Raw genomic sequence first — 13,178 nt, 5'->3', positions numbered from 1 at the left:
CAGGGTAATAGGTAGAGGTTCACTTAGTCTAAATGATTTACATGAACACTACAGGCACTGAGGACATCACTGATGGTGCCAAACTTGGTGAAATGAAGTATAGTAATGTACTGCACCTGTATCCCTCTCTTTTACGTCCCTCCACACCTCGTACCGTATAAACCCCATATTTCATCAGTTATTCCAGTTTTTTCAAAGTTCATTAACTCCCCGAACTACTACTCACTTGATACCCCCTGTCTACTTATTTCAAAATATATTTAAAGATATCGGTGTTATAATTCTTTTACTTGTGGAGGACGCCATGGGATGAGAGAATGCTTTTATTTTCTCAGAATGTATTATTTTTTTCTTTTCATTATTATCCATTCAATCCGATGACGTATTTTACATTTTATGCTTACTCTCTCAGTTATATTATTCTGATCAGGGAGTTCCGTACTAGAGAAAATTTTTAATGTCGTATATACTGCCTTCAGTGACAAGTCCTTTCTCAGCTGAGGAGAGTCGTATGGAGATAATTAAAATAAGATAATTTATGTAATAAGCCATCGTATAAAGGGAAAGGGTAAAAAAGTCACTATCTATTCGTTCATATACAGCACATTATTTCCATGATTTAGTCGATCCGTCAGCTGCAGCTTCCACAGTTATCCATCTCATACACTCACCATATGGTAGTCCAAATGATCAACGTTTTTCCCCACCACATATGGCCATCACGTTTTTGAATATTTTTTTCTTTTTCTTTTTTGGCTTATAACTATCCTTTCGAAACATCTTTCCTTACATCCAAATATATATCTTTTTCATACAAGCTATTTTTATTTCTATCTTAGTGTCTGTCTTGAGGGTTAACAAGCCTATTAATGTTTGTCCAAGTTCTTAACAAGATTAACATCCTTAAAATTCTGCCATGTTTTGATCATTTTTAACTGTCTCAGGAACTCAACCCAGAAAATTCACATGACGAGTGTATTACCATTTCATACATGGATATAATTACCTGGAACTTCTGGAAAATTTTTTTTTTTTTTTTACTATATAATGTCCTTCAACCAAAAAATATATTATTTTATGGTACGGAGATTTTTATCATGTCCATCTTTGCAAATATTTATCCCATTCTTTCACGTCATCATTTACTTTATCTATACATATTTTATCTCATCTTATGCCTCAGCAATAGTATAAATCATTGGTATTTTTTTCTTATATCTCTTTCACAACAACAACAACAACAACAACCCCTTCACCCTAATATTAAGTTTGTGCATTTATACTCTTGATAGTCGTATCTCTCCATATTACATCCAATCCCCCACGATACTAGTTATACTATTCCTCCACAGGGTTACACATATAAATTTCTGCCATCTGTTCATCCAGTCCACTTCCAGCCTCATCCGTACCATGTGCTTATCCCAGTTGATACGCAATATGAAATTGTTGCCATCCATTTAATCTATTCCTTTAATGCTATTACCTGTATCCTCAATATTTAGAAGCCACAGTGTTCAAAACGGTTATTGCTATCGTCTTCCCCTTCATCCACACCGGCACGTGTGTGTACAACCCTGTGTACGCCCTTGTGTGTACTTAACATCTTCCCTTATACCTGAGCGTGTGGACTTATCACGTACACACAGTGTCGTCCTTATATTCCCTGCTCTACACTCACTGTGATCTTATTATGGGAATGTACCGTACCATCTTCTGTAGGATTTTGTGGTGAATGAAAGTATTCAGCGCAGAACTTGTTCCTGACTTCTGCCCACCACTAGACAAATTTATCTCTGGACTAATAATATTTTTTATGCATTTCTTATAAGTGTATGAACGTAGTGTAGTGTATCACTGAACTTTTAAATATCTTTCTCATCTAGATCTCTCGTACTTACATTTTTTTCCCTGCCTTGCCGTTCATATGAACTCCTCATTTTCTGCATATATATCCCTTCTGTTATGTGTTTTAGTACATTCCAGTTTATCTTTATAATAAACTATCCCTGTCCTTGAAATTATCTGCTTTCATATTTTCATTGTACCTATTTCTCCCAGCTTTCTTATTCATTATATTCCCTTCCATTAAGAAGTTTACATTAACAGAAACAGATGACATATCTTCGTCCGGAGATGAGCACTCTCATGACAGTCTTACTCGTTTGAGACGCGTGAAATCTCATGTGAAACCAGATAGTGTTCCATCACTTAAGTCACAAACTATTGATTCAGATCAAACAGCTATCTCTCTTGCTTCAACTATTTCTTCCATTGTAGATATTTCATTTCCTACCCCTATTATTTCACATAAATTTCGTTTATCTTTTGATAAAGATTCTCATTCACCAACCTCTCCTACCACTCTGTAGCTGTAACTGAAATCAGTGCTCATGACACCACTCCAACGTCTACCTTTACTACTTTCATCACCATGGCTGCTCAGCCTGAAAATTACTCAATACCACAGCCTAGAATCTTGGAATATAGATCATGTCCAAAATTCACAAGTATGGATCCTGCTTTTACTGTTTGTGATTTCATAAGTGAAGTTAAATCAGAAATTAGTACCAGAAGACTTGTAACAGTGCTAAGATTTCATACCTCAAGAGTAGACTAGAGAAAGACAGTTCGTGAGTAGTTTTCTTATGGGATTTAAATTCTTGGATAAATTTGAGACGTTTGATCAATATTGTGGCAAATCTATGGAGTTCAGCAAAATATGCGATAGAATAAGTACGCCCCTCCAGAGAAATACCTTGCTCGACGCAACAGCTGTGGCCACAACCAAAGTGGGAAAATGTTGATAATGGTAAAACCAGTCTGCCTTAAGAAAAAGCTGCACTGCTCTTAAGTTATCTACGGTTTATAATCGCCTTAGTAGGGAAGAATGGACACTGCTTTATAGATGCAATTTTCTCTTGGTGATGACTTGCCCTCTGCTTGACAGACAGAATAGAAACTTGGTGTTTCAGCAAGACAGCCTATTTATGCGGCTTACTCATCCATTTCTTCTGATCCTGCCTATCGTCTCCGAGTCAAGGACACGTATTATGCCCCACCAATAAACAAAATGATTGAGCAACGAAATATTCGCCGTCCATGTGGCGTACAAGACCTGCGTCACAATATAGATCCGCTTATGGCCGTGCCAGATCAAAGTAAAAATGCAACAGTTTGATTATGTTTTCTGCGCTCAGATCATCGAGCAGTTCATTGTTATAAGAGGCTTACAGATGAACACGGTGACATTCGTGATAGTAAATCATCTTCATGGTCGCCCGGTAGTCCATACAATAGCAGCTCATTTTCACGGACACGCGGCAGTACGTACTGCACCTATCATTAGAATCCTTATCATTCTACCAGCTCGTGTCGTGCCCTTGCCACCAAGCAGTCGGGGGAAGCCCCGCAAAAGAACCATAGAACCCCTCCATAAATTAGCACTAAGTAAATCTAACCTACCTAATAATGAACCTCCCCTGCACCAGGTTGGTCTCCTGTCCTACGGACGTATAATTGTCTTTGGTAATTGTGAAACGGTTCGTACATCTTTTTTTTTTTTTTTTTTTTTTTGGGGGGGGGGGTTCTGGGTATGCTGTGAAATTAATATCAGAATTATCCTTCGAAAATATTAAGAACGTGAGACGTGCTTGGATATTTGAGCCACCTAACGATCAGCCTTGTGGTGCTGATGGCGTAGAATTTTACAAGAAGGGCAAGGTAACTATTGAAACACAGCAGGTTTTAGTAAATGCATTCACAGTTGACTTCTGTCACAAATCAACTTCGGTATCCTGCAGATATTTGGATGGTAGTGATATTACGACTCAACATTTTGTTGATCTGATACACGCTTGTGGTTGTTTTAAAGTATATGGTTTCTATCTGCTAGGTATGAACTACTCACACCCTGTCGATTCACAGGTAAATTCAGAGACACAGGATACATAACTCCTGCTTCACAGCTACCAATAGAGATAACGTAGAGAATGTTGTTGCAATTAGTTCAGACCCGTCACTGACTACCGTGAAATAAGTTCTGTCACTGTACCTGATCGATTTCCATCGCCAGTCTTGACAGATTTGCTGGAATGACTCGGAGAGAATAACTATTTTTACGTTCGCTGACCTCACTGGTTACTGGCAAGCAGTGGTGGAAGAGTTATCTTGCCCTATATATGCATTCAGTACTCGCTACCATCAGTTCAAAAGACTTCCCTATGGTCTTGGAAATTCTCCCTCTGTGTTTATGAGGTTAATCCATCCTATGTTCAGTAGTATGATTGGTCATTGTCTCATTGCATACCTAGATGACAACATTCTTGTGAGTTAATGATTCCTTGAGCATCTGACACAATGTCATTGTATCAAAATGGCAAGGCTTAAAGTCAAGCTTAGTAATTGCAAAATCCTGCATTAGAAAAGTAAATTTCTTGGACATATGGTTGATGCTGAGGGAATTCATACCTTAGATGAGAAGGTTAAGGCATTTGCGAACGTCGCAACACCAACCAGTACTGATAATGTCAGGAGTTTCTTTGGACTAAGTGGCTACCAGCGATTTATTCAAGGTTATGAACAGATCGCCGCCCCTCATGCTTAATTACCTTTAAAAAATGAACCTTTTGTTTGATCTCAAGACCAGTCCCATGCCATTGAAACACTGGAAACAGCACTCGTTAATGCTCATGTCTTGGCATTTCCTGATTATAAGAAGCCTTTCCTTCTTTGTACAGACGTATTTGGTGAAGGCTTAGGAGCAATATGAATGCAAATTGATCATGCAGTGCCCTCAGTGTTGCTGAGAGAAGCGTTTGTTGTTCTTTGGTCTCTCAAACTTTTCAGGGATATAATTTACTGATACCCAGTGCATATCCAAACAAGTCATCTGCCACTTTGTGATTTATTCAAAGGAAGAAATTTAACAAAGCGTCTAGCACGATGGTTCTAGACTTCAGCCCAACTCTGATTACGTGCCTGTTAAATCTAGTGGAGTCGCAGATGCTCTTTCACGCCATGTAGATGCAGAGTCACCGTGCCAGCCGAGTGACATTCCTTGCACTCCCATTATTCGGATGCTGTCCATTACTGTCAGCATATACCCTCATCCTTACCTACTCTTCCAGTGCTATTGGATGAGCTCATGTTGGACAACGATATGTTGTATAGGAAGGCAGCCCTTACCGGTAGTTGACACGCCTGATAAAGAAGTACAGTACGTCAACTCGTTTCCACTGATTTGATTCCTGCAGTACTCCACATAACACCTCAAGCATCAATTCCTGGGAAAGATCAGTGTTTGAGACAATCATGTCTTTTATTCTGTGGCCTACAATGCGTAAGGATATCAATGTTCACTCTAATTCTTGTGTTTCTTTTAATCACCATAAATAGTCATCTGTATCACCTGCTCCACTCTTGGAACATCCTGTTCCTTTGCGGCCATGGAAAACCGTTTCAATTGATCTCCTTAAGTTTCCCCTTGCAGAGTCAAATGCAGAGTAATTGTTTGTAACTGTTGATCGTTTCTCAAGTCATTGTGTTCTTGTGTTCATTCAAAATACGAATGCTAGGAGTGTTGCACGTGCTTTCACTGATCATGTCATTTGCCCATTTACTACGTCATCGACCATAATTACTGATAATGGTTACGAGTTTAACAACAGTCTCCTTACTGAGAATTGTAAGCAGTATATGAAGAGGCATTCTGCGTCATCCTGCCTCCAATGGCCTCGAAGAGTGACAAAATCGTCAGGTGTTAGAATCCTTGAGGCACTTGGGTTCTCAGAGAACCTGTTGGAATGAATGGATACCACAGATTGCTGGTTGAATCAACAGCTCCGTTTACAAATCTATTGGCGAGGCTCTGTCTTTTTTTTTTTTTTTTTTCATTATACGAATGTGATAAGTCTCTGCTCTATTGACTGTTACATTCAACGCCTAATCCAGTTTACAACCTAAGCGATTATGCGCAGCTGAGACTACAAGACTTCCAGAGTGCAATAAAAAACGAAAGTCATGTCGTGAAATTTGGTGAAAACTTCTGTTGAAAGGCTCGAGTTTTGATCTGTGTTGTTATTTGGACAATTGGTGAACCTGACATAAGATGCCATTTGCTACAGGTGACGACCCTGTGAATGCAAATGTATTTTTTAGAGCTAAATGAAACATCTGTAAAGTGTTTTTTCGACTGCTAGCTTTACTTGATGTAAATGAACCGTTTCTCGTTTGTTCTGTTTTTTACTGTCCTGTCAGGAACATTGCAATTCAGTTTGCTAAAGAACTGTTCTAAAATCAGTTCTGTTTTTCACTGAACATCTACTTAACTTCAGTTGATGATTTTGAGATGCATTTGTCATTATTTATCAGCTTTATTTTAAAAATTCCAAACTATTTTAAGTATGAGGAAAGAGTCACTGTATAATGATAATTGAATGTTTTGTTATGAGTGGCGAAATGAATCACATAGGCTGGATGTCGAACTTATAACCCAGAAAATCGGAGTCTTGGCACAACCATTCATGTGCTTCATTCCAGGTGCAATTCATTCCTTAAGGCATAAAGCAAGCATTCCTTGTAAGTTGTGCCTTCCAGCACTGTGATTATTTCCTAGTTCTGTTTTGGTATGCTGAAACCAGGGTGACCTGAATGATGATCGCTGTCCATTGTCTCTTCCTTCCGAAAACGCCTAATCCACCTTTTTGCGGTACTGCCTACACCGAATGTTTCCACTATCTGTTTAGGTTTGTTTCCCTCTTTAAATATATATATATATATATATATATATATATATATATATATATATATATATATATATATATATATATACTCAACCCTCGGCTATCACTCCCAATTGGTCCCGCTATGGCTGCGCTATAGCCGAAACCGTGATAGCCGAATTGAAGAACTTATGGTAATAATTCTAATTGGTGCCATGACCTCAATATTTACCCCTAAGATACCTTTTTTGTACCACATATTAATATATAATTGTCTAAAAATGAGCATGTTTTATGATGTGATCACGATTCTTGTAAATACCCCTCACAGTTGATTCATTGATGTTATGTTTCTTCCCCACACTTCACTTGGTCTCACCATTCTCTATAAGTTTCACATTTCCAGTTTTCTGCATAACTTAGGTTCTTCCTCATCTTTATTTCCCTGCCAGGTGCCGCAGCATTAAGATGGGTGATGGTAGGGGGACGGGGAGGGGGTACGTTGGCCATGATCATATCATAAAAAAGGTTATTGTTCTCGCTATCACTGTTCACGGTCTGAGGGCGCGCACTTGAATGATTTGGCGGGCAGGAGACTCGGTTGGACGGCCAATCAGCGCCCGGCTTGCGCTGATGTCGCACAATCAATCATGGAGTGAAGCTTTTGTTGGCTGGGCAGAGCACTGGAACCTGGCCTTTTTGAAATTTTTGAACATTTGCAGTGGGCGATAGCAGGCATTTTGTGCACGATGAAGGTATTTGGGTAGTTTTTTTATATAGGCGTGATAGTGAAATACGCTGTAGCGGAACCCGTGATAGCCGAGGGTTGAGTGTATATATATATATATATATATATATATATATATATATATATATATATAGATAGATAGATAGATATATATATATATATATATATATATATATATATATATATATATATATATATATATAAAATCCATCATCCATCATCAAATCCTACGTTGCCCCATGAGGAGAGTAGGAGCCCAGGGCTAGGAAAGTTGGTCATGGTATTTAAGATGAGAGTGACCTGCCTCACTCATCCCTGAGTGGCATTACATGAGCAATAAACCCCAACCATCCCTTGGATATAAACCTTCACGGCTCAGTCCGCCTGGAGTGCAATAATTACCCACTAAACCACCAGGAGCCAAAATTTGGTTATATGGTTACCACCCAGCGTATAAAAGGTTTCCTGGTGTACAGGAAACCATTTGGCTTGTCACTCAGTATAGAGTCACCCACAGGCAGAAGGAAGAGGAAAGAATGAAGGAAAGAAAGACACAAGAGGGAGTGTAAAGTCACCCGCAGGGAGAAGAAAGAGGAAAGAATGAAGGAAAGAAAAACAGAAGAGGATGGATGGAAAGAAGAATGGAGGAAAGGAAAGGGCAGACATTCGAGAGCAGCACTACATCAAGTGAGTGGATGGTGAGCGCCCCCACCTACCAATAATAAATATATATATATATATATATATATATATATATATATAATATATATATATATATATATATATATATATATATAATGTCCTCTCTCACGTCCCTGGTAGTTGATTGCATATTGCCTGCCCTTTTTCCATACCAAGGTATATCCTAGGATTGCCTGATTTTTTCTGGTAAGATGTAAGATGTAACGGCCAGGCAGTCATCGCCTGACCGAATGTGGTTACCATTTCATCTCTCGGACACAGCAGTTTTCACTAAAGGATGTTAAGACTTTGGAATTTCCTGGGTTCATTTGTACCGTCATCTCATCGGCAGCAGATATGAAGCTTGAGGAGGTCAGGCTGGCCAACCACGAATATGTAACTGTGCTAGCACTCTCAAAATGTTTCACGTGTTACATTTCACCTTCAGACAAAACAGCGACACGACTCTTGTCTTTGATTGTACATGTGGGCTAATCAAGCGCAGTCTTACTAGGACATGCTACACTTCCAACATAGCTCTGACACACCTATCAGTACTGCTGTTGGAGACTTTGCATTCGCTCAATCACATGCACACTTCTAAGCTGGATGAGAAGTTTACAGGTCTACACCGTGTGTTTATCTCATCGTGGTGAGAAATTTGAGGTTAAATACTTGTCGTCTGGAAGTAAATGGGTCCATGCAGATGATCTGGGAACTCCCAGATAATCAAATAGAAGGAAAGTCAGGAAACACCCAGTATTGCATCTTCCATACGCTCTCCTCGCACAGGACCTTCTACTAACACCTCCTGTTCCCCCTTCCTCTTCTACTTTTGCTATCCCTTCACTGCCTTATACTTCTCCTGTTAATTAGTATAGACAGAAGCTTCTCTCAGCAACTCGCCCCACTGTTTCTTATGGTCCTCCACCTTTCATGAGTACTCAGCTGATTTGAATATTAATCTGGATTCATTTTGTAGGTAAGATGTTGTCGAGAGTGTGCACAGCCTTGCTGGTGCTGGAAGCATTTGCCTCATCTCTGGGTGACTGGGATGGAGATGAGGTTCTCAGCCAAGGGGCACTGGTTTATCAAGCCACAGATTGATGTTATGATGGCGGAGGACATCATCTCCTACAGAACAGGTTGCTAAACGTTCATCATAAAATACTTTGACAGGTTATTGTTAAATATATGAATTAAATGGGTACACGACTGAACAAGTTTTCTGATGCCTCTGTAAACTGGATTAAAGAATAATATTGCCACAGAAACACTTTATATCACCCATTTTGACTCATTGTATCGGTCTTTCCAGTCATCAATAATGCAAGTTGAAAATTTTGTTCACCTTTTTGTTGAATCTATCAGTGGTCATGTTACCACAGTCCTTGTTCTGATGTCAGATCTCTGATTATCCTTGAATTGAGCCCAAACAAACATCATTCTTGATCCTATATACGTTTTCCCCAGCCTAGAACTATCCTATTAGAAACTACCTTCCTCACCATGATTATCATGGTCCATATTGCGTTTCGTTCCTCATTCAGACTTGATTGCTTTCAACTTATTAATTTTTCTGTACCCTTCAGTGGTTCCCAATACACTGGATCTGTGTACTCCGACTTGTTCCTTGTCTCTCACGACCATAATTATGTCCTTTGGCTTTGTTCCGTCTGACCTCTTATATTGGTGTTCGCCATTTGCATAGTCTCTTCATCTTTGTCCTGCGTTTCTCTTTAGTGTCTTCTTTATCACAGCTGTTCCCTGCTGGAATGCTGTAGTCTGCAGTCTCTCAGTGAAGACTATTTCCTTGGCATGTTCCTTCGCACTTACTCCAGATACTCGTATACCCGTTTTCCAAGAACTGTTGGACCATGTGCAATATTTGTACTTTCGTGATCTGTTATTAGTTAGTGTTTCAAGTCATAACGTCCCTGTCAAGTCACTCAAAGCTTCTGGTCTGTACATATACTGTATATAGATTATTGTTCTATAAAGTCAAATTATCATTTTACATAACGAGTATGCCAGCATTATGCCATTCATTCTCATAACTTTGAAATCTTTATGCCTATTAATATATTTTACACCATTCCCATTGATTATGTAAACATTACCTCTTGTCAGTTGGACATGGTTGATTACCTAAGCAGCTCTGACTTATTAATTCTCAGACGTCTCATTTCTTTCATTACTCTTTCTTGAGTCCTCTTATGTACGCTCCTATCGCACTCATCCTAGTAGGATTCCTGATCATAAGTCTTTGTGCAATGCTGTATCCGACGTATGGAAAAAAAAAAATCCACGAAATTAAGATTGCTACAAAGTTAGTTAGGCCAAGAAAAGCAGTGAAGTTTCTTAAACACAGAAATATTGTGAAAAATGCGCAGTCTCGATCATACATTTGAGGTGGTTTACAATGGGAACATGACAGCATCTGCTCCCACTATCTGCCACGGCCCAGCAACCTCTGTCTGCACCAAGACCACCACCAACGGCACCACCACAGCCTTCAACTTTACCTCTGCACAGTTGTTGGACTGCATATTTATTTGTGTGCGTGTGCAGATGTTTAACTACTCGAATTGTTCCTTTTTGTGGACATCCACCCTCATTAATTACATGGTCTGCTGAATATTCCTGGAAAATCTGGAAAGATTTGTTCACATTCACAGAAAAGCTGGAAAAGACTTATCACATCCTCAACATTTTACATGGCTTATTGTTAAGTTATGAGACCTGAGATCCCCGTTTAAAACCTATCTGCACATCCAACCACATGTGACTTTATCCACGTGGAGTACTCACCCCATATTATCCACATCACTAGCAAATTTCCACCTACGGCCATGGCCATCATCATCCCGAAGACCAGCGTCCACAGAAACTGCTGCCACCACTCCAACAGGTAGGGACGAGGAGTGGCCAAAATGGAGAATAGGACCAAGCAGTGTTGAAGAATATCCTCCACAAGAGCCTCACCCTCAACGCCAAGCTCGGCCCACCAGTATCCAACATGACTGGCGTTGGTGTGGGATGTGTTGCTGGAGGCCTGGGAGGCATGGAAAGTATGGTAGATGAACGGAAACCAAAAGTTTTCATCCAGTGTCACATTCAGCTCGTCCGACTTGGTGACAAGGCAGCTGATAAATGCGGCGTACACTTCAGAGTAATTGACGAAAGTGAGGACCTCCTGGTAATGCTGCTGCTGTTGCGACGAAGGGTCACTAGGAATAAACGTTTCTGGTGGTGGTGCTCCTCCCGCCTCCACACCGCCTTGGCCTTGGACGTTTTCATCTGGTAAACGTTCCTCGCTCCCCACAGGAATCATCTAAACTAGGCGCTGAAGTTCTGACTCTCGTCCACTGCTTCAAGAACCAAATGGGTACTCAGGGTCTTCAGTTACCTTTGTGCCACTCATCACTTCATCAGTTGGCCATGGCATCATGTCTCGAGGCCATGCAAGCTTCATCATACTCTTTTCTCACTTTCCAGACACTTTCACATTATCCAACACTTAACACTATTAGATTCTTTCCAGTATTTCACTTTATTGCACCTGAATCGTATTGCCCAGTGGATTAATCATACAGACGAGATCCTTTTCCACAGCAATTAATCATGTACAGTCATCGTAGTTGGTTAATCAGGAGGGTAAATTACAAACTCGCAAAAGCACTTGTAAAAAGTTTGTTAAGTAACTGCAACAGAAACTAGAAGACTTATCAAAACACTCGTCTGGCTGAACTGCGTCTACTTTCATTGATCAGTATGTTCAAGTTTACAGTCGTACACAGACATTTATCAGTGAGAAGGGCAGCGAGACTGAGGTAAAGGATGCTGGATAGGCAGGTAAACAGAGAGGTGGTTAGGGAAATATACATACATACATATAGATAGATAGACATATAAATAGAAAGATAGATAGATAGACGGAGGGACAAGTAGAGATAGACAGACACGTGAGCAGACAAACTGCTTATGTGTGTGTGTGTGTGTGTGTGTGTGTGTCAAAGAAGAGAGAAGACCAGAAAAGTAGTGTTAAAGAATTCAGGATTTATATGTGTATAGATAGATAGATAGATAGATAGATATGTGGGTATATTTTTTTTAAATTTCAATACCAGAAGAACAATAAGTTGGGAGACGAAATAAAAATCTTTTTTTTCTATCAGACGTTCCGAATTCCCATGTCCTCTTCAGTGCAGATGATATGAGAAGATGTCGAAACGTCTGACAATATAGAAGATTTTTATTTTGTCCCTCAACATATTGCTAGTTCTTCTGTATACGCACAGACACACACACACACACACACACATCTCTCTCTCTCTCTCTCTCTCTCTCTATATATATATATATATATATATATATACTGTATATCATCTCTCATTTCATCGGCCATTTGAGTGTCCACTGCAGGACCGGCCAATCCCGACCGAAGTGGGGACGATACAGCCTATGTATCTCTACCAAGAGGCTTAGGCTGTCTGGCAGAGATTGTATGTTGGCTGAGAAGTGTTTGTAAGTGTGATTGCAGTGAAGTGTTCGATTGGCATTGGATGTGTGTGTAGTCTGTGAACCAAGTGTAATCGGCCTGCGCAAGCCGACTGGGTGCAAGCATACATTATTGTATGCGACACTAGTTCAACCACAGCACCCCTTATGTCCCGATAAGCAGTACGTGGCCGGAAGAACGCTACCAAAATTTATTACCATGGCGGGGCTCGAACCCTCGTTCTTCCCTGTACGAAAACGCACACTCTACCATTGTACCACTGAGACTTCATATCTATATCTATCTATCTATATATATATATATATATATTTATTTATATATTATATATATATATAGAGAGAGAGAGAGAGAGAGAGAGAGAGAGAGAGAGAGAGAGAGAGAGAGAGAGAGAGGGCAGGGAGATGCTCATTAGTAAATTTCATATTTTTAGCCACTGCCACAATTACCTCTAATACAAGGCTAATGCAAAACACGGAAATATCTTGTAGCCTAAGTAAAATGGTAT

General features: G+C 39.8%; 1 protein-coding gene across 1 annotated transcript in view; it reads right to left on the bottom strand.

The window, feature by feature from the left end:
• LOC145398675 (tachykinin-like peptides receptor 86C) overlaps positions 1-11,485 on the bottom strand; it is a 364,809-nt gene extending 353,324 nt beyond the window's left edge. Inside the window, exon 1 of the mRNA XM_080271480.1 lies at positions 10,963-11,485. Coding sequence (XP_080127606.1) covers positions 10,963-11,485 — 523 coding nt within the window. The remainder of the gene's footprint in view (positions 1-10,962) is intronic.
• Positions 11,486-13,178: the final 1,693 nt, after the last annotated feature.

This window comes from Coenobita brevimanus, chromosome 46 (assembly GCF_032717465.1).
Source record: "Coenobita brevimanus isolate Jiangsu-jjx chromosome 46, ASM3271746v2, whole genome shotgun sequence".
Lineage (NCBI taxonomy): Eukaryota > Metazoa > Arthropoda > Malacostraca > Decapoda > Coenobitidae > Coenobita > Coenobita brevimanus.
Note: the sequence above shows the minus strand (reverse complement) of the source record. Positions and strands in the feature narration are given on the sequence as shown.